Raw genomic sequence first — 22422 nt, 5'->3', positions numbered from 1 at the left:
CGTGCTGGAGGCCCTAACAAAGCAGGGACACCCGACGTGCTGGAGGCCCAAACAAAGCAGAGACACCCGACGTGGTGGAGGCCCAAACAAAGCAGGGACACCCGACGTGGTGGAGGCCCTAACAAAGCAGGGACACCCGACGTGGTGGAGGCCCAAACAAAGCAGGGACACCCGACGTGGTGGAGGCCCTAACAAAGCAGGGACACCCGACGTGCTGGAGGCCCAAACAAAGCAGGGACACCCGACGTGGTGGAGGCCCAAACAAAGCAGGGACACCCGACGTGGTGGAGGCCCAAACAAAGCAGGGACACCCGACGTGGTGGAGGCCCAAACAAAGCAGGGACACCCGACGTGCTGGAGGCCCAAACAAAGTAGGGACACCCGACGTGGTGGAGGCCCAAACAAAGCAGGGACACCCGACGTGGTGGAGGCCCAAACAAAGCCTTGACACCCGACGTGCTGGAGGCCCTAACAAAGCAGGGACACCCGACGTGCTGGAGGCCCAAACAAAGCAGGGACACCCGACGTGCTGGAGGCCCAAACAAAGCAGGGACACCCGACGTGCTGGAGGCCCAAACAAAGCAGGGACACCCGACGTGGTGGAGGCCCAAACAAAGCAGGGACACCCGACGTGGTGGAGGCCCAAACAAAGCAGGGACACCTGATGTGGTGGAGGCCCAAACCAAGCAGGGACACCCGACGTGCTGGAGGCCCAAACAAAGCAGGGACACCCGACGTGGTGGAGGCCCAAACAAAGCAGGGACACCCGACGTGGTGGAGGCCCAAACAAAGCAGGGACACCCGACGTGGTGGAGGCCCAAACAAAGCAGGGACACCCGACGTGCTGGAGGCCCAAACAAAGTAGGGACACCCGACGTGGTGGAGGCCCAAACAAAGCAGGGACACCCGACGTGGTGGAGGCCCAAACAAAGCCTTGACACCCGACGTGGTGGAGGCCCAAACAAAGCAGGGACACCCGACGTGGTGGAGGCCCAAACAAAGCAGGGACACCCGACGTGGTGGAGGCCCAAACAAAGCAGGGACACCCGACGTGCTGGAGGCCCTAACAAAGCAGGGACACCCGACGTGCTGGAGGCCCAAACAAAGCAGGGACACCCGACGTGGTGGAGGCCCAAACAAAGCAGGGACACCCGACGTGGTGGAGGCCCAAACAAAGCAGGGACACCCGACGTGGTGGAGGCCCAAACAAAGCAGGGACACCCGACGTGCTGGAGGCCCAAACAAAGTAGGGACACCCGACGTGGTGGAGGCCCAAACAAAGCAGGGACACCCGACGTGGTGGAGGCCCAAACAAAGCCTTGACACCCGACGTGCTGGAGGCCCTAACAAAGCAGGGACACCCGACGTGCTGGAGGCCCAAACAAAGCAGGGACACCCGACGTGCTGGAGGCCCAAACAAAGTAGGGACACCCGACGTGGTGGAGGCCAGAACAAAGCAGGGACACCCGACGTGGTGGAGGCCCAAACAAAGCAGGGACACCCGACGTGCTGGAGGCCCAAACAAAGCCTTGACACCCGACGTGCTGGAGGCCCTAACAAAGCAGGGACACCCGACGTGGTGGAGGCCCAAACAAAGCAGGGACACCCGACGTGGTGGAGGCCCAAACAAAGCAGGGACACCCGACGTGGTGGAGGCCCTAACAAAGCAGGGACACCCGACGTGGTGGAGGCCCAAACAAAGCAGGGACACCCGACGTGGTGGAGGCCATAACAAAGTAGGGACACCCGACGTGGTGGAGGCCCAAACAAAGCAGGGACACCCGACGTGGTGGAGGCCCAAACAAAGCCTTGACACCCGACGTGCTGGAGGCCCTAACAAAGCAGGGACACCCGACGTGCTGGAGGCCCTAACAAAGCAGGGACACCCGACGTGCTGGAGGCCCAAACAAAGCAGGGACACCCGACGTGCTGGAGGCCCAAACAAAGCAGGGACACCCGACGTGCTGGAGGCCCAAACAAAGCAGGGACACCCGACGTGGTGGAGGCCCAAACAAAGCAGGGACACCCGACGTGGTGGAGGCCCAAACAAAGCAGGGACACCCGACGTGGTGGAGGCCCAAACAAAGCAGGGACACCCGACGTGCTGGAGGCCCAAACAAAGCAGGGACACCCGACGTGGTGGAGGCCCAAACAAAGCAGGGACACACGACGTGGTGGAGGCCCAAACAAAGCCTTGACACCCGACGTGCTGGAGGCCCTAACAAAGCAGGGACACCCGACGTGCTGGAGGCCCAAACAAAGCAGGGACACCCGACGTGGTGGAGGCCCAAACAAAGCAGGGACACCCGACGTGGTGGAGGCCCAAACAAAGCCTTGACACCCGACGTGCTGGAGGCCCTAACAAAGCAGGGACACCCGACGTGCTGGAGGCCCTAACAAAGCAGGGACACCCGACGTGCTGGAGGCCCAAACAAAGCAGGGACACCCGACGTGCTGGAGGCCCAAACAAAGCAGGGACACCCGACGTGCTGGAGGCCCAAACAAAGCAGGGACACCCGACGTGGTGGAGGCCCAAACAAAGCAGGGACACCCGACGTGGTGGAGGCCCAAACAAAGCAGGGACACCCGACGTGGTGGAGGCCCAAACAAAGCAGGGACACCCGACGTGCTGGAGGCCCAAACAAAGTAGGGACACCCGACGTGGTGGAGGCCCAAACAAAGCAGGGACACCCGACGTGGTGGAGGCCCAAACAAAGCCTTGACACCCGACGTGCTGGAGGCCCTAACAAAGCAGGGACACCCGACGTGCTGGAGGCCCAAACAAAGCAGGGACACCCGACGTGCTGGAGGCCCAAACAAAGTAGGGACATCCGACGTGGTGGAGGCCCAAACAAAGCAGGGACACCCGACGTGGTGGAGGCCCAAACAAAGCAGGGACACCCGACGTGCTGGAGGCCCAAACAAAGCCTTGACACCCGACGTGCTGGAGGCCCTAACAAAGCAGGGACACCCGACGTGCTGGAGGCCCAAACAAAGCAGGGACACCCGACGTGGTGGAGGCCCAAACAAAGCAGGGACACCCGACGTGGTGGAGGCCCAAACAAAGTAGGGACACCCGACGTGCTGGAGGCCCAAACAAAGCCATGACACCCGACGTGCTGGAGGCCCTAACAAAGCAGGGACACCCGACGTGCTGGAGGCCCAAACAAAGCAGGGACACCCAACGTGGTGGAGGCCCAAACAAAGCAGGGACACCCGACGTGGTGGAGGCCCTAACAAAGCAGGGACACCCGACGTGGTGGAGGCCCAAACAAAGCAGGGACACCCGACGTGGTGGAGGCCCAAACAAAGCAGGGACACCCGACGTGCTGGAGGCCCAAACAAAGTAGGGACACCCGACGTGGTGGAGGCCCAAACAAAGCAGGGACACCCGACGTGGTGGAGGCCCAAACAAAGCCTTGACACCCGACGTGCTGGAGGCCCTAACAAAGCAGGGACACCCGACGTGCTGGAGGCCCAAACAAAGCAGGGACACCCGACGTGGTGGAGGCCCAAACAAAGCAGGGACACCCGACGTGGTGGAGGCCCAAACAAAGCAGGGACACCCGACGTGGTGGAGGCCCTAACAAAGCAGGGACACCCGACGTGGTGGAGGCCCAAACAAAGCAGGGACACCCGACGTGGTGGAGGCCCAAACAAAGTAGGGACACCCGACGTGGTGGAGGCCCAAACAAAGCAGGGACACCCGACGTGGTGGAGGCCCAAACAAAGCCTTGACACCCGACGTGCTGGAGGCCCTAACAAAGCAGGGACACCCGACGTGCTGGAGGCCCAAACAAAGCAGGGACACCCGACGTGCTGGAGGCCCAAACAAAGCAGGGACACCCGACGTGCTGGAAGCCCAAACAAAGCAGGGACACCCGACGTGCTGGAGGCCCAAACAAAGCAGGGACACCCGACGTGCTGGAGGCCCAAACAAAGCAGGGACACCCGACGTGGTGGAGGCCCAAACAAAGCAGGGACACCCGACGTGGTGGAGGCCCAAACAAAGCAGGGACACCCGACGTGGAGGCCCAAACAAAGCAGGGACACCCGACGTGCTGGAGGCCCAAACAAAGTAGGGACACCCGACGTGGTGGAGGCCCAAACAAAGCAGGGACACCCGACGTGGTGGAGGCCCAAACAAAGCCTTGATACCCGACGTGCTGGAGGCCCTAACAAAGCAGGGACACCCGACGTGCTGGAGGCCCAAACAAAGCAGGGACACCCGACGTGCTGGAGGCCCAAACAAAGTAGGGACATCCGACGTGGTGGAGGCCCAAACAAAGCAGGGACACCCGACGTGGTGGAGGCCCAAACAAAGCAGGGACACCCGACGTGCTGGAGGCCCAAACAAAGCCTTGACACCCGACGTGCTGGAGGCCCTAACAAAGCAGGGACACCCGACGTGCTGGAGGCCCAAACAAAGCAGGGACACCCGACGTGGTGGAGGCCCAAACAAAGCAGGGACACCCGACGTGCTGGAGGCCCAAACAAAGCAGGGACACCCGACGTGCTGGAGGCCCAAACAAAGCAGGGACACCCGACGTGGTGGAGGCCCAAACAAAGCAGGGACACCCGACGTGGTGGAGGCCCAAACAAAGCAGGGACACCCGACGTGCTGGAGGCCCAAACAAAGTAGGGACACCCGACGTGGTGGAGGCCCAAACAAAGCAGGGACACCCGACGTGGTGGAGGCCCAAACAAAGCCTTGATACCCGACGTGCTGGAGGCCCTAACAAAGCAGGGACACCCGACGTGCTGGAGGCCCAAACAAAGCAGGGACACCCGACGTGCTGGAGGCCCAAACAAAGTAGGGACATCCGACGTGGTGGAGGCCCAAACAAAGCAGGGACACCCGACGTGGTGGAGGCCCAAACAAAGCAGGGACACCCGACGTGCTGGAGGCCCAAATTAAGCCTTGACACCCGACGTGCTGGAGGCCCTAACAAAGCAGGGACACCCGACGTGCTGGAGGCCCAAACAAAGCAGGGACACCCGACGTGGTGGAGGCCCAAACAAAGCAGGGACACCCGACGTGGTGGAGGCCCAAACAAAGTAGGGACACCCGACGTGCTGGAGGCCCAAACAAAGCCATGACACCCGACGTGCTGGAGGCCCTAACAAAGCAGGGACACCCGACGTGCTGGAGGCCCAAACAAAGCAGGGACACCCAACGTGGTGGAGGCCCAAACAAAGCAGGGACACCCGACGTGGTGGAGGCCCTAACAAAGCAGGGACACCCGACGTGGTGGAGGCCCAAACAAAGCAGGGACACCCGACGTTGGTGAGGCCCAAACAAAGCAGGGACACCCGACGTGCTGGAGGCCCAAACAAAGTAGGGACACCCGACGTGGTGGAGGCCCAAACAAAGCAGGGACACCCGACGTGGTGGAGGCCCAAACAAAGCCTTGACACCCGACGTGCTGGAGGCCCTAACAAAGCAGGGACACCCGACGTGCTGGAGGCCCAAACAAAGCAGGGACACCCGACGTGGTGGAGGCCCAAACAAAGCAGGGACACCCGACGTGGTGGAGGCCCAAACAAAGCAGGGACACCCGACGTGGTGGAGGCCCTAACAAAGCAGGGACACCCGACGTGGTGGAGGCCCAAACAAAGCAGGGACACCAGACGTGGTGGAGGCCCAAACAAAGTAGGGACACCCGACGTGCTGGAGGCCCAAACAAAGCAGGGACACCCGACGTGCTGGAGGCCCAAACAAAGCAGGGACACCCGACGTGCTGGAGGCCCAAACAAAGCAGGGACACCCGACGTGGTGGAGGCCCAAACAAAGCAGGGACACCCGACGTGGTGGAGGCCCAAACAAAGCAGGGACACCCGACGTGGTGGAGGCCCAAACAAAGCAGGGACACCCGACGTGCTGGAGGCCCAAACAAAGTAGGGACACCCGACGTGGTGGAGGCCCAAACAAAGCAGGGACACCCGACGTGGTGGAGGCCCAAACAAAGCCTTGACACCCGACGTGCTGGAGGCCCTAACAAAGCAGGGACACCCGACGTGCTGGAGGCCCAAACAAAGCAGGGACACCCGACGTGCTGGAGGCCCAAACAAAGTAGGGACATCCGACGTGGTGGAGGCCCAAACAAAGCAGGGACACCCGACGTGGTGGAGGCCCAAACAAAGCAGGGACACCCGACGTGCTGGAGGCCCAAACAAAGCCTTGACACCCGACGTGCTGGAGGCCCTAACAAAGCAGGGACACCCGACGTGCTGGAGGCCCAAACAAAGCAGGGACACCCGACGTGGTGGAGGCCCAAACAAAGCAGGGACACCCGACGTGGTGGAGGCCCAAACAAAGTAGGGACACCCGACGTGCTGGAGGCCCAAACAAAGCCATGACACCCGACGTGCTGGAGGCCCTAACAAAGCAGGGACACCCGACGTGCTGGAGGCCCAAACAAAGTAGGGACACCCGACGTGGTGGAGGCCCAAACAAAGCAGGGACACCCGACGTGGTGGAGGCCCAAACAAAGCCTTGACACCCGACGTGCTGGAGGCCCTAACAAAGCAGGGACACCCGACGTGCTGGAGGCCCAAACAAAGCAGGGACACCCGACGTGGTGGAGGCCCAAACAAAGCAGGGACACCCGACGTGGTGGAGGCCCAAACAAAGCAGGGACACCCGACGTGGTGGAGGCCCAAACAAAGCAGGGACACCCGACGTGGTGGAGGCCCAAACAAAGCAGGGACACCCGACGTGCTGGAGGCCCAAACAAAGTAGGGACACCCGACGTGGTGGAGGCCCAAACAAAGCAGGGACACCCGACGTGGTGGAGGCCCAAACAAAGCCTTGACACCCGACGTGCTGGAGGCCCTAACAAAGCAGGGACACCCGACGTGCTGGAGGCCCAAACAAAGCAGGGACAACCGACGTGGTGGAGGCCCAAACAAAGCAGGGACACCCGACGTGGTGGAGGCCCAAACAAAGCAGGGACACCCGACGTGGTGGAGGCCCTAACAAAGCAGGGACACCCGACGTGGTGGAGGCCCAAACAAAGCAGGGACACCCGACGTGGTGGAGGCCCAAACAAAGTAGGGACACCCGACGTGGTGGAGGCCCAAACAAAGCAGGGACACCCGACGTGGTGGAGGCCCAAACAAAGCCTTGACACCCGACGTGCTGGAGGCCCTAACAAAGCAGGGACACCCGACGTGCTGGAGGCCCAAACAAAGCAGGGACACCCGACGTGCTGGAGGCCCAAACAAAGCAGGGACACCCGACGTGCTGGAAGCCCAAACAAAGCAGGGACACCCGACGTGCTGGAGGCCCAAACAAAGCAGGGACACCCGACGTGCTGGAGGCCCAAACAAAGCAGGGACACCCGACGTGGTGGAGGCCCAAACAAAGCAGGGACACCCGACGTGGTGGAGGCCCAAACAAAGCAGGGACACCCGACGTGGAGGCCCAAACAAAGCAGGGACACCCGACGTGCTGGAGGCCCAAACAAAGTAGGGACACCCGACGTGGTGGAGGCCCAAACAAAGCAGGGACACCCGACGTGGTGGAGGCCCAAACAAAGCCTTGATACCCGACGTGCTGGAGGCCCTAACAAAGCAGGGACACCCGACGTGCTGGAGGCCCAAACAAAGCAGGGACACCCGACGTGCTGGAGGCCCAAACAAAGTAGGGACATCCGACGTGGTGGAGGCCCAAACAAAGCAGGGACACCCGACGTGGTGGAGGCCCAAACAAAGCAGGGACACCCGACGTGCTGGAGGCCCAAACAAAGCCTTGACACCCGACGTGCTGGAGGCCCTAACAAAGCAGGGACACCCGACGTGCTGGAGGCCCAAACAAAGCAGGGACACCCGACGTGGTGGAGGCCCAAACAAAGCAGGGACACCCGACGTGCTGGAGGCCCAAACAAAGCAGGGACACCCGACGTGCTGGAGGCCCAAACAAAGCAGGGACACCCGACGTGGTGGAGGCCCAAACAAAGCAGGGACACCCGACGTGGTGGAGGCCCAAACAAAGCAGGGACACCCGACGTGCTGGAGGCCCAAACAAAGTAGGGACACCCGACGTGGTGGAGGCCCAAACAAAGCAGGGACACCCGACGTGGTGGAGGCCCAAACAAAGCCTTGATACCCGACGTGCTGGAGGCCCTAACAAAGCAGGGACACCCGACGTGCTGGAGGCCCAAACAAAGCAGGGACACCCGACGTGCTGGAGGCCCAAACAAAGTAGGGACATCCGACGTGGTGGAGGCCCAAACAAAGCAGGGACACCCGACGTGGTGGAGGCCCAAACAAAGCAGGGACACCCGACGTGCTGGAGGCCCAAATTAAGCCTTGACACCCGACGTGCTGGAGGCCCTAACAAAGCAGGGACACCCGACGTGCTGGAGGCCCAAACAAAGCAGGGACACCCGACGTGGTGGAGGCCCAAACAAAGCAGGGACACCCGACGTGGTGGAGGCCCAAACAAAGTAGGGACACCCGACGTGCTGGAGGCCCAAACAAAGCCATGACACCCGACGTGCTGGAGGCCCTAACAAAGCAGGGACACCCGACGTGCTGGAGGCCCAAACAAAGCAGGGACACCCAACGTGGTGGAGGCCCAAACAAAGCAGGGACACCCGACGTGGTGGAGGCCCTAACAAAGCAGGGACACCCGACGTGGTGGAGGCCCAAACAAAGCAGGGACACCCGACGTTGGTGAGGCCCAAACAAAGCAGGGACACCCGACGTGCTGGAGGCCCAAACAAAGTAGGGACACCCGACGTGGTGGAGGCCCAAACAAAGCAGGGACACCCGACGTGGTGGAGGCCCAAACAAAGCCTTGACACCCGACGTGCTGGAGGCCCTAACAAAGCAGGGACACCCGACGTGCTGGAGGCCCAAACAAAGCAGGGACACCCGACGTGGTGGAGGCCCAAACAAAGCAGGGACACCCGACGTGGTGGAGGCCCAAACAAAGCAGGGACACCCGACGTGGTGGAGGCCCTAACAAAGCAGGGACACCCGACGTGGTGGAGGCCCAAACAAAGCAGGGACACCCGACGTGGTGGAGGCCCAAACAAAGTAGGGACACCCGACGTGCTGGAGGCCCAAACAAAGCAGGGACACCCGACGTGCTGGAGGCCCAAACAAAGCAGGGACACCCGACGTGCTGGAGGCCCAAACAAAGCAGGGACACCCGACGTGGTGGAGGCCCAAACAAAGCAGGGACACCCGACGTGGTGGAGGCCCAAACAAAGCAGGGACACCCGACGTGGTGGAGGCCCAAACAAAGCAGGGACACCCGACGTGCTGGAGGCCCAAACAAAGTAGGGACACCCGACGTGGTGGAGGCCCAAACAAAGCAGGGACACCCGACGTGGTGGAGGCCCAAACAAAGCCTTGACACCCGACGTGCTGGAGGCCCTAACAAAGCAGGGACACCCGACGTGCTGGAGGCCCAAACAAAGCAGGGACACCCGACGTGCTGGAGGCCCAAACAAAGTAGGGACATCCGACGTGGTGGAGGCCCAAACAAAGCAGGGACACCCGACGTGGTGGAGGCCCAAACAAAGCAGGGACACCCGACGTGCTGGAGGCCCAAACAAAGCCTTGACACCCGACGTGCTGGACGCCCTAACAAAGCAGGGACACCCGACGTGCTGGAGGCCCAAACAAAGCAGGGACACCCGACGTGGTGGAGGCCCAAACAAAGCAGGGACACCCGACGTGGTGGAGGCCCAAACAAAGTAGGGACACCCGACGTGCTGGAGGCCCAAACAAAGCCATGACACCCGACGTGCTGGAGGCCCTAACAAAGCAGGGACACCCGACGTGCTGGAGGCCCAAACAAAGTAGGGACACCCGACGTGGTGGAGGCCAAAACAAAGCAGGGACACCCGACGTGGTGGAGGCCCAAACAAAGCCTTGACACCCGACGTGCTGGAGGCCCTAACAAAGCAGGGACACCCGACGTGCTGGAGGCCCAAACAAAGCAGGGACACCCGACGTGGTGGAGGCCCAAACAAAGCAGGGACACCCGACGTGGTGGAGGCCCAAACAAAGCAGGGACACCCGACGTGGTGGAGGCCCTAACAAAGCAGGGACACCCGACGTGGTGGAGGCCCAAACAAAGCAGGGACACCCGACGTGGTGGAGGCCCAAACAAAGTAGGGACACCCGACGTGGTGGAGGCCCAAACAAAGCAGGGACACCCGACGTGGTGGAGGCCCAAACAAAGCCTTGACACCCGACGTGCTGGAGGCCCTAACAAAGCAGGGACACCCGACGTGCTGGAGGCCCAAACAAAGCAGGGACACCCGACGTGCTGGAGGCCCAAACAAAGCAGGGACACCCGACGTGCTGGAAGCCCAAACAAAGCAGGGACACCCGACGTGCTGGAGGCCCAAACAAAGCAGGGACACCCGACGTGCTGGAGGCCCAAACAAAGCAGGGACACCCGACGTGGTGGAGGCCCAAACAAAGCAGGGACACCCGACGTGGTGGAGGCCCAAACAAAGCAGGGACACCCGACGTGGTGGAGGCCCAAACAAAGCAGGGACACCCGACGTGCTGGAGGCCCAAACAAAGTAGGGACACCCGACGTGGTGGAGGCCCAAACAAAGCAGGGACACCCGACGTGGTGGAGGCCCAAACAAAGCCTTGATACCCGACGTGCTGGAGGCCCTAACAAAGCAGGGACACCCGACGTGCTGGAGGCCCAAACAAAGCAGGGACACCCGACGTGCTGGAGGCCCAAACAAAGTAGGGACATCCGACGTGGTGGAGGCCCAAACAAAGCAGGGACACCCGACGTGGTGGAGGCCCAAACAAAGCAGGGACACCCGACGTGCTGGAGGCCCAAACAAAGCCTTGACACCCGACGTGCTGGAGGCCCTAACAAAGCAGGGACACCCGACGTGCTGGAGGCCCAAACAAAGCAGGGACACCCGACGTGGTGGAGGCCCAAACAAAGCAGGGACACCCGACGTGGTGGAGGCCCAAACAAAGTAGGGACATTCGACGTGCTGGAGGCCCAAACAAAGCCATGACACCCGACGTGCTGGAGGCCCTAACAAAGCAGGGACACCCGACGTGCTGGAGGCCCAAACAAAGCAGGGACACCCAACGTGGTGGAGGCCCAAACAAAGCAGGGACACCCGACGTGGTGGAGGCCCTAACAAAGCAGGGACACCCGACGTGGTGGAGGCCCAAACAAAGCAGGGACACCCGACGTTGGTGAGGCCCAAACAAAGCAGGGACACCCGACGTGCTGGAGGCCCAAACAAAGTAGGGACACCCGACGTGGTGGAGGCCCAAACAAAGCAGGGACACCCGACGTGGTGGAGGCCCAAACAAAGCCTTGACACCCGACGTGCTGGAGGCCCTAACAAAGCAGGGACACCCGACGTGCTGGAGGCCCAAACAAAGCAGGGACACCCGACGTGGTGGAGGCCCAAACAAAGCAGGGACACCCGACGTGGTGGAGGCCCAAACAAAGCAGGGACACCCGACGTGGTGGAGGCCCTAACAAAGCAGGGACACCCGACGTGGTGGAGGCCCAAACAAAGCAGGGACACCCGACGTGGTGGAGGCCCAAACAAAGTAGGGACACCCGACGTGGTGGAGGCCCAAACAAAGCAGGGACACCCGACGTGGTGGAGGCCCAAACAAAGCCTTGACACCCGACGTGCTGGAGGTCCTAACAAAGCAGGGACACCCGACGTGCTGGAGGCCCAAACAAAGCAGGGACACCCGACGTGCTGGAGGCCCAAACAAAGCAGGGACACCCGACGTGCTGGAGGCCCAAACAAAGTAGGGACACCCGACGTGGTGGAGGCCCAAACAAAGCAGGGACACCCGACGTGGTGGAGGCCCAAACAAAGCAGGGACACCCGACGTGGTGGAGGCCCAAACAAAGCAGGGACACCCGACGTGGTGGAGGCCCAAACAAAGCCTTGACACCCGACGTGCTGGAGGCCCTAACAAAGCAGGGACACCCGACGTGCTGGAGGCCCAAACAAAGCAGGGACACCCGACGTGCTGGAGGCCCAAACAAAGCAGGGACACCCGACGTGCTGGAGGCCCAAACAAAGTAGGGACACCCGACGTGGTGGAGGCCCAAACAAAGCAGGGACACCCGACGTGGTGGAGGCCCAAACAAAGCAGGGACACCCGACGTGGTGGAGGCCCAAACAAAGCAGGGACACCCGACGTGGTGGAGGCCCAAACAAAGCAGGGACACCCGACGTGGTGGAGGCCCAAACAAAGCAGGGACACCCGACGTGCTGGAGGCCCAAACAAAGTAGGGACACCCGACGTGGTGGAGGCCCAAACAAAGCAGGGACACCCGACGTGGTGGAGGCCCAAACAAAGCCTTGACACCCGACGTGCTGGAGGCCCTAACAAAGCAGGGACACCCGACGTGCTGGAGGCCCAAACAAAGCAGGGACACCCGACGTGCTGGAGGCCCAAACAAAGTAGGGACATCCGACGTGGTGGAGGCCCAAACAAAGCAGGGACACCCGACGTGCTGGAGGCCCTAACAAAGCAGGGACACCCGACGTGGTGGAGGCCCAAACAAAGCAGGGACACCCGACGTGGTGGAGGCCCAAACAAAGCAGGGACACCCGACGTGGTGGAGGCCCAAACAAAGCAGGGACACCCGACGTGGTGGAGGCCCAAACAAAGCAGGGACACCCGACGTGCTGGAGGCCCAAACAAAGTAGGGACACCCGACGTGGTGGAGGCCCAAACAAAGCAGGGACACCCGACTTGGTGGAGGCCCTAACAAAGCAGGGACACCCGACATGCTGGAGGCCCAAACAAAGTAGGGACACCCGACATGCTGGAGGCCCAAACAAAGCAGGGACACCCGACGTGGTGGAGGCCCAAACAAAGCAGGGACACCCGACGTGGTGGAGGCCCTAACAAAGCAGGGACACCCGACATGCTGGAGGCCCAAACAAAGTAGGGACACCCGACGTGGTGGAGGCCCAAACAAAGCAGGCACACCCGACGTGCTGGAGGCCCAAACAAAGTAGGGACACCCGACGTGCTGGAGGCCCAAACAAAGTAGGGACACCCGACGTGGTGGAGGCCCAAACAAAGCAGGGACACCCGACGTGGTGGAGGCACTAACAAAGCAGGGACGCCCGACGGCGGCGGGAACGAGCACATCAAGAGACACAGGCGGGGAGTGTGAAAGCTGCTCGCACGTTTGGGAAGCTTCTTTCTTTGTTTCGTTTGAAGGCCAACTTGAATACTTTTCTCAAAAGATGGAAGCTGCTCCCACGCTTTTAAAAAGTAGACAAACATAAAAGGCAAAAACCAAATAGCTAACAATATTAGATCGGTTACTGATTTTGGAAAGCTATCAGTTGAAGTGTTGGTGCCTTTAGAATCCTTCCATGTTTGTGACTATAGACCTCAGCTCGGGTCAGGGCTTCCTGGTCCCAGGTCTGGGACTTTCATGGACCTTCATGGCACCAGATATCAAGGCTGTTCAAATTAAATGAGCCTTTTTTTCCCTTTGTTATGATATCTGAACGATATACATGTGCTTTTAACATCTCCACCATATAACTGGATTCACATAAAACACTAATTACCCCATTTCAACCAATCAAGCCCAGCAGACCTTGGTTCTGAACTCAACTTTTTAGTTATTAGTGGTTTGTACTTGAATCTTGTTTAACACCAGGCTGGACTGAAAGCACTTCTGAATGCACTTGACAGAACCGGCCAATTTAGTCAGAAATGATCCCCAGTAATCAACATCCGCTGGGTTAGGAATAACTCCAATACCTTGTTCTTTCAGAGAAAAACAACTATCCATGATTCTACATGAACATGTCATTCACTGTCTCACCAGAAGCACATCTGCTCACTCGTCCCGGATAAAAGCTCCACATCTACAGAAATATCCATTCTTAGACCTTTGAAAAAAATATTGTGTGGTGGTCAGTTTCCCCAGTTGGAATGTAGTCTTGAGAAGTTGCAGGTTGCATGGTGTGGACTCCAGCAGAAGAGCTTGCTGACGGGCATACGTGTATGAAGCTCCGCTCCCTCTCCAGGCCAACGATTGAAGCTGAAGGTCTGCAGAGCAGCTGTGGCTGCACAGATCAACACAATAACAAAGCACACGTGTCCATGCGTCCCGGCAGCCTCCAGGTGTGACATGGACCCGGAAGGTGAACCCTCCGAGACCCGGCACAGGTCCTTCCAGACCAGTAGAAGTGAGGACAGCGTTACCTTGTGCCTGGGCTGATTGGGAGACGACACCACTACGGTGTTGCAGATGGTGAGAGCGATGAAGAAATCCATGATGTCGGAGAGGTCAGAGGGCAGCTGGGACATGGACTGGCTCTGGAAGCGCATGAAGTCCATTCGACTGCTGCATTCGTTGACCTTGTCCAACAGCTGGGGATCGGGGGTGATGTCTTTCTCCTGTGGGACAGGGAGTGGGGGGTGGGGGTCAGACCGGGGCAGACGGATGCACACGGAAGGACAGACTGACCATTGGGCTGCTGAAGGCCGTGTGCTTGGAGAGGATGCTGGCCCGCTTGGCCTCCGCCCTGCTGCCCGTCCTGCGGTGAGACTTGGTGCTGTGTGAGCGCAGAACCACCCGGGCGCTCTGCTGGCTGCTCACGCTGTCCCGCCGGGGCAGGGTGGCGCCGGGGGAGGGGCAGTCGTCCTCCTCAGAGTCCAGCTCCTGGTACATGGCCAGCCTTCGAGCTGTCTCACACACACACACACACACACACACACACACACACACACACACACACACACACACACACACACACACACACACACACACACACACACACACACACACACACACACACACACACACACACACACACACACACACACACACACACAGACAGACAGACAGACAGACACACACAGACACACAGAGACACAGACACACAGACACAGACACACACACACAGACACAGGCACAGACACAGACACACACAGACACACAGACACAGACACAGACACACAGACACACACACACAGACACAGACAGACACACAGACACACAGACACACACAGACACACAGACACACACAGACACACAGACACACAGACACAGACACAGACACCTTAGCGTGATTCCAATACACAATGGCTGTAGCCGTTTCCTGAAGCCAGTGTGTTCTGTTGCTGGTGTGCTTCACCATTTGCATCATGGGAGTACTCCACCCCTGCCACCGTGCACCGTCGGAACACCATCTTGTTTTCCGTCAGCGTGCCCGTCTTGTCACAGAAGATGTATTGCATCTGGCCCAGGTCCTCGGTGATGTTCAGCGCTCTGCACTGCAGGTGGGAGTCCGTCTCCTCGTCGTACAGATCCACGTCCTGGTGGATGAAGTACACTTGGCAGATCTTCACAATCTCAATCGACACAAAAAGGGAGACGGGTATCAGCACCTGGGGAGAGGACAGAGTGTTGATGAAATAAAGGCGGCTAGCTGGACAACCAACCTGCTTTAATACCTCTAATATATTATTGGAACATTGAAAACAAGGGTAATAGTTTAGATAGCTTGTCAAACAGGTTAAATACTCATCGTACCGAAATTGGTGAAATTGATTTATACATATTTAAAACTTTAAAGAAGTAGAGTTCAAATTCACAAAACAAAGATTGCCAAACACAACCGAGTGATTTAAGTCAGTGATTTCAAACCCGCCAGAGATTCATGGGGGGGGTCAGGAGGTACTCTTGGTTTTGAGGGGCATAACAATTTTTTCATGTCTTAGAAATGAGTGAGTCAGCATTTAATTAATTTATGTCACAAAAGTACTAAGTTTAAGCATTTAAAAGTACATTATTTATTTAAAACGTTTTTAAAAAACAGTGTCTGCAGTAAACACACAGGTAAGAATGCAAAGTATGCAGCACGTCAGGATAAAGAGGAAGACGACTCGTTCAAAAAACCTAGCAAGAGTGCTCATAGAACGTCTTCATTGAAGAGAGACGCTTGAACTGAATACATAGTCTGTGGTGAAACACTGGGGGATGGAAGCTTGAAGTGGCAGCAGAGCAACAAACACGTTGCTTCAACCCAAAGACGGTATCCTCATGGAGGAAGAAGTCCTTGTTCCTGGACATCACCAAGAAACTAGGGTTTGTTTACTGCTATAGAGTTCCTTCTACTTTCCCCCCTAATTGTACAATGTGTGGTGGTCGGGGCGTCGCCCAGGTTCACAAGATCTAAAACACCGTTTCCTCAAGAAGGTTGGAAAACCTCAGATTTAGGTGCTCAACATGACTAGAAAGTCAAGGATATACAGTTAAATCAGCTCAAAGCCAAAAAACACAACAAAAACCTACAGTACCGTATTTTCTGCCCTATAAGGCGCACCGGGTTATAAGGCACACCTACATTGATTGACATAATTTACAACTTCATTCATATACAAGGCGCACCGCCCTATAAGGAGCATGGAATAGACCTGTGGTCAGCAACATTAACAGCTCAAAGCCATTATGTTACATTTTCCACTGATTCTAACACCCAGAGAGGTGCACACACTTTATTTTGATAGTCCTACCTGCACCCTATGCCAGGAGGACACTACACACAAAACCTTCTTCACTGCTGGTTGACAACTTACAACTACCGGTAATAAACTAAACTACATGAACTAAGCAACAAAAACACAACACAACACAATTATTACCGACACCACAAACCAAATATAACCCCCAATAATTGCATTTAAAACACCACAAACAGCTGCAATGAATTATGGGAGTTTCTATCGGCTGCACTGAGGAGCTCAGGATGTCCCATCATGCCTTGCAGCGACAAATTCATGTTTTGTGTTGTTGGAGGTTATTGTGGGTTGTTGTTGGGCTTGGTGTTGTGTTGATTGTGTTTATGTGTTTTTGTTCCCCAGTTTAGGGAGTCATTATTTCATCTAGTTTATTTTGGTTTGTTAGAACGTTGGTGTGCAACCATGAGTGATGAAGGTGTTGTGTGGAGTGTCGTCCGCTCTGAAGATCCGGTTGAGAAGTTAGAGTTGTCAAAATAAAAGCTTCTGGTTGTTCAGCTGTCAAATAGCAGTCTTGAGTAGAACAATCGTCCATATATAAGGCGCACTGGCAGCTTTTGAGAAAATTTGAGGTATTTAGGTGCCTTATAGGGCGGAAAATACGGTAGATGTGTAGCTTCTAGTGGTGAACAGTGAACACAAACGATCAGAGGAATTCAAAGCAATACATACGTGAGTGCAGAAAAAAGCAGCCTGATCAAAAAAACAGTCCAAAGGCTCAAATGAAGAGGAAAACTTCCTCGCTAATAGGTTAGTGAACATAGACAATGTATTTTATAAAGGCAAGGGATTCTTTCGTTATTATTCATATGGTTGAGAGGTGGATTTGTTTGAATATTAAGGTGAAGGCAACGACTGAACTGGAAGGTGGAGGAGAAGAAATGGCAGCTGCACTAATAGGAACAAGAAGAGGTGCTGGGCCTCAAGCTTCTGGCTCCTCACCATTCACTGGCTGTTTGATTGTGTACTAAATCAAACACGGACATTTCCAGGCGCAAACTATGGAAAGTGGATCCTGGGAAATGAGTCAGAGCTTTCAGGAGGCAGTGAAAGTCTGCACTCTCCTCCTGCAGAGGCTTTACTTCAGTGGTGTGGTTCCTCCTGCAGAGGCTTTACTTCAGTGGTGTGGTTCCTCCTGCAGAGGCTTTACTTCAGTGGTGTGGTTCCTCCAGCAGGTTTTACTTCAGTGGTGTGGTTCCTCCAGCAGGTTTTACTTCAGTGGTGTGGTTCCTCCAGCAGGTTTTACTTCAGTGGTGTGGTTCCTCCAGCAGGCTTTACTTCAGTGGTGTGGTTCCTCCAGCAGGTTTTACTTCAGTGGTGTGGTTCCTCCAGCAGGTTTTACTTCAGTGGTGTGGTTCCTCCTGCAGGTTTTACTTCAGTGGTGTGGTTCCTCCTGCAGGCTTTACTTCAGTGGTGTGGTTCCTCCAGCAGGCTTTACTTCAGTGGTGTGGTTCCTCCAGCAGGTTTTACTTCAGTGGTGTGGTTCCTCCTGCAGGCTTTACTTCAGTGGTGTGGTTCCTCCAGCAGGCTTTACTTCAGTGGTGTGGTTCCTCCAGCAGGCTTTACTTCAGTGGTGTGGTTCCTCCTGCAGGTTTTACTTCAGTGGTGTGGTTCCTCCTGCAGGCTTTACTTCAGTGGTGTGGTTCCTCCAGCAGGCTTTACTTCAGTGGTGTGGTTCCTCCAGCAGGCTTTACTTCAGTGGTGTGGTTCCTCCAGCAGGCTTTACTTCAGTGGTGTGGTTCCTCCAGCAGGCTTTACTTCAGTGGTGTGGTTCCTCCAGCAGGTTTTACTTCAGTGGTGTGGTTCCTCCAGCAGGCTTTACTTCAGTGGTGTGGTTCCTCCTGCAGAGGCTTTACTTCAGTGGTGTGGTTCCTCCAGCAGGTTTTACTTCAGTGGTGTGGTTCCTCCAGCAGGCTTTACTTCAGTGGTGTGGTTCCTCCAGCAGGTTTTACTTCAGTGGTGTGGTTCCTCCAGCAGGTTTTACTTCAGTGGTGTGGTTCCTCCAGCAGGTTTTACTTCAGTGGTGTGGTTCCTCCTGCAGAGGCTTTATTTCAGTGGTGTGGTTCCTCCAGCAGGTTTTACTTCAGTGGTGTGGTTCCTCCAGCAGGCTTTACTTCAGTGGTGTGGTTCCTCCTGCAGAGGCTTTATTTCAGTGGTGTGGTTCCTCCAGCAGGTTTTACTTCAGTGGTGTGGTTCCTCCAGCAGGTTTTACTTCAGTGGTGTGGTTCCTCCAGCAGGCTTTACTTCAGTGGTGTGGTTCCTCCAGCAGGTTTTACTTCAGTGGTGTGGTTCCTCCAGCAGGTTTTACTTCAGTGGTGTGGTTCCTCCTGCAGAGGCTTTATTTCAGTGGTGTGGTTCCTCCAGCAGGTTTTACTTCAGTGGTGTGGTTCCTCCAGCAGGTTTTACTTCAGTGGTGTGGTTCCTCCAGCAGGCTTTACTTCAGTGGTGTGGTTCCTCCAGCAGGTTTTACTTCAGTGGTGTGGTTCCTCCAGCAGGCTTTACTTCAGTGGTGTGGTTCCTCCTGCAGGTTTTACTTCAGTGGTGTGGTTCCTCCAGCAGGTTTTACTTCAGTGGTGTGGTTCCTCCTGCAGGCTTTACTTCAGTGGTGTGGTTCCTCCAGCAGAGGCTTTACTTCAGTGGTGTGGTTCCTCCAGCAGGCTTTACTTCAGTGGTGTGGTTCCTCCTGCAGGTTTTACTTCAGTGGTGTGGTTCCTCCAGCAGGCTTTACTTCAGTGGTGTGGTTCCTCCAGCAGGTTTTACTTCAGTGGTGTGGTTCCTCCAGCAGGCTTTACTTCAGTGGTGTGGTTCCTCCAGCAGGTTTTACTTCAGTGGTGTGGTTCCTCCAGCAGGTTTTACTTCAGTGGTGTGGTTCCTCCAGCAGGCTTTACTTCAGTGGTGTGGTTCCTCCAGCAGGCTTTACTTCAGTGGTGTGGTTCCTCCAGCAGGTTTTACTTCAGTGGTGTGGTTCCTCCTGCAGGCTTTACTTCAGTGGTGTGGTTCCTCCAGCAGAGGCTTTACTTCAGTGGTGTGGTTCCTCCAGCAGGCTTTACTTCAGTGGTGTGGTTCCTCCTGCAGGTTTTACTTCAGTGGTGTGGTTCCTCCAGCAGGCTTTACTTCAGTGGTGTGGTTCCTCCAGCAGGTTTTACTTCAGCGGTGTGGTTCCTCCAGCAGGTTTTACTTCAGTGGTGTGGTTCCTCCAGCAGGCTTTACTTCAGTGGTGTGGTTCCTCCAGCAGGTTTTACTTCAGTGGTGTGGTTCCTCCAGCAGGTTTTACTTCAGTGGTGTGGTTCCTCCAGCAGGTTTTACTTCAGTGGTGTGGTTCCTCCAGCAGGCTTTACTTCAGTGGTGTGGTTCCTCCTGCAGGTTTTACTTCAGTGGTGTGGTTCCTCCAGCAGGTTTTACTTCAGTGGTGTGGTTCCTCCTGCAGGCTTTACTTCAGTGGTGTGGTTCCTCCAGCAGAGGCTTTACTTCAGTGGTGTGGTTCCTCCAGCAGGCTTTAACTTCAGTGGTGTGGTTCCTCCAGCAGGTTTTACTTCAGTGGTGTGGTTCCTCCAGCAGGTTTTACTTCAGTGGTGTGGTTCCTCCAGCAGGTTTTACTTCAGTGGTGTGGTTCCTCCAGCAGGCTTTACTTCAGTGGTGTGGTTCCTCCAGCAGGTTTTACTTCAGTGGTGTGGTTCCTCCTGCAGGTTTTACTTCAGTGGTGTGGTTCCTCCAGCAGGCTTTACTTCAGTGGTGTGGTTCCTCCAGCAGGCTTTACTTCAGTGGTGTGGTTCCTCCAGCAGGTTTTACTTCAGTGGTGTGGTTCCTCCTGCAGGCTTTACTTCAGTGGTGTGGTTCCTCCAGCAGAGGCTTTACTTCAGTGGTGTGGTTCCTCCAGCAGAGGCTTTACTTCAGTGGTGTGGTTCCTCCAGCAGGTTTTACTTCAGTGGTGTGGTTCCTCCAGCAGGCTTTACTTCAGTGGTGTGGTTCCTCCAGCAGGCTTTACTTCAGTGGTGTGGTTCCTCCTGCAGAGGCTTTACTTCAGTGGTGTGGTTCCTCCAGCAGGTTTTACTTCAGTGGTGTGGTTCCTCCAGCAGGCTTTACTTCAGTGGTGTGGTTCCTCCAGCAGGTTTTACTTCAGTGGTGTGGTTCCTCCAGCAGGTTTTACTTCAGTGGTGTGGTTCCTCCAGCAGGTTTTACTTCAGTGGTGTGGTTCCTCCTGCAGAGGCTTTATTTCAGTGGTGTGGTTCCTCCAGCAGGTTTTACTTCAGTGGTGTGGTTCCTCCAGCAGGCTTTACTTCAGTGGTGTGGTTCCTCCTGCAGAGGCTTTATTTCAGTGGTGTGGTTCCTCCAGCAGGTTTTACTTCAGTGGTGTGGTTCCTCCAGCAGGTTTTACTTCAGTGGTGTGGTTCCTCCAGCAGGCTTTACTTCAGTGGTGTGGTTCCTCCAGCAGGTTTTACTTCAGTGGTGTGGTTCCTCCAGCAGGTTTTACTTCAGTGGTGTGGTTCCTCCTGCAGAGGCTTTATTTCAGTGGTGTGGTTCCTCCAGCAGGTTTTACTTCAGTGGTGTGGTTCCTCCAGCAGGTTTTACTTCAGTGGTGTGGTTCCTCCAGCAGGCTTTACTTCAGTGGTGTGGTTCCTCCAGCAGGTTTTACTTCAGTGGTGTGGTTCCTCCAGCAGGCTTTACTTCAGTGGTGTGGTTCCTCCTGCAGGTTTTACTTCAGTGGTGTGGTTCCTCCAGCAGGTTTTACTTCAGTGGTGTGGTTCCTCCAGCAGGTTTTACTTCAGTGGTGTGGTTCCTCCTGCAGGCTTTACTTCAGTGGTGTGGTTCCTCCAGCAGAGGCTTTACTTCAGTGGTGTGGTTCCTCCAGCAGGCTTTACTTCAGTGGTGTGGTTCCTCCTGCAGGTTTTACTTCAGTGGTGTGGTTCCTCCAGCAGGCTTTACTTCAGTGGTGTGGTTCCTCCAGCAGGTTTTACTTCAGTGGTGTGGTTCCTCCAGCAGGCTTTACTTCAGTGGTGTGGTTCCTCCAGCAGGTTTTACTTCAGTGGTGTGGTTCCTCCAGCAGGTTTTACTTCAGTGGTGTGGTTCCTCCAGCAGGCTTTACTTCAGTGGTGTGGTTCCTCCAGCAGGCTTTACTTCAGTGGTGTGGTTCCTCCAGCAGGTTTTACTTCAGTGGTGTGGTTCCTCCTGCAGGCTTTACTTCAGTGGTGTGGTTCCTCCAGCAGAGGCTTTACTTCAGTGGTGTGGTTCCTCCAGCAGGCTTTACTTCAGTGGTGTGGTTCCTCCTGCAGGTTTTACTTCAGTGGTGTGGTTCCTCCAGCAGGCTTTACTTCAGTGGTGTGGTTCCTCCAGCAGGTTTTACTTCAGTGGTGTGGTTCCTCCAGCAGGTTTTACTTCAGTGGTGTGGTTCCTCCAGCAGGCTTTACTTCAGTGGTGTGGTTCCTCCAGCAGGTTTTACTTCAGTGGTGTGGTTCCTCCAGCAGGTTTTACTTCAGTGGTGTGGTTCCTCCAGCAGGTTTTACTTCAGTGGTGTGGTTCCTCCAGCAGGCTTTACTTCAGTGGTGTGGTTCCTCCTGCAGGTTTTACTTCAGTGGTGTGGTTCCTCCAGCAGGTTTTACTTCAGTGGTGTGGTTCCTCCAGCAGGCTTTACTTCAGTGGTGTGGTTCCTCCAGCAGAGGCTTTACTTCAGTGGTGTGGTTCCTCCAGCAGGCTTTACTTCAGTGGTGTGGTTCCTCCTGCAGGTTTTACTTCAGTGGTGTGGTTCCTCCAGCAGGCTTTACTTCAGTGGTGTGGTTCCTCCAGCAGGTTTTACTTCAGTGGTGTGGTTCCTCCAGCAGGTTTTACTTCAGTGGTGTGGTTCCTCCAGCAGGCTTTACTTCAGTGGTGTGGTTCCTCCAGCAGGTTTTACTT

General features: G+C 56.5%; 1 protein-coding gene across 1 annotated transcript in view; it reads right to left on the bottom strand.

Annotated features, from left to right (window-relative positions):
• The window catches only part of atp10a (ATPase phospholipid transporting 10A), a 124425-nt gene that overhangs the window by 64485 nt on the left and 37518 nt on the right, over positions 1–22422 (bottom strand). Inside the window, exons 7-9 of the mRNA XM_080505856.1 lie at positions 15150–15402; positions 14480–14697; positions 14215–14409 (exon numbers count right to left, since the gene is read on the bottom strand). Coding sequence (XP_080361982.1) covers positions 14215–14409; positions 14480–14697; positions 15150–15402 — 666 coding nt within the window. The remainder of the gene's footprint in view (positions 1–14214; positions 14410–14479; positions 14698–15149; positions 15403–22422) is intronic.

This window comes from Blennius ocellaris, assembly GCF_963422515.1.
Source record: "Blennius ocellaris genome assembly, chromosome: 12".
In the NCBI taxonomy this organism is placed as follows: domain Eukaryota; kingdom Metazoa; phylum Chordata; class Actinopteri; order Blenniiformes; family Blenniidae; genus Blennius; species Blennius ocellaris.
Note: the sequence above shows the minus strand (reverse complement) of the source record. Positions and strands in the feature narration are given on the sequence as shown.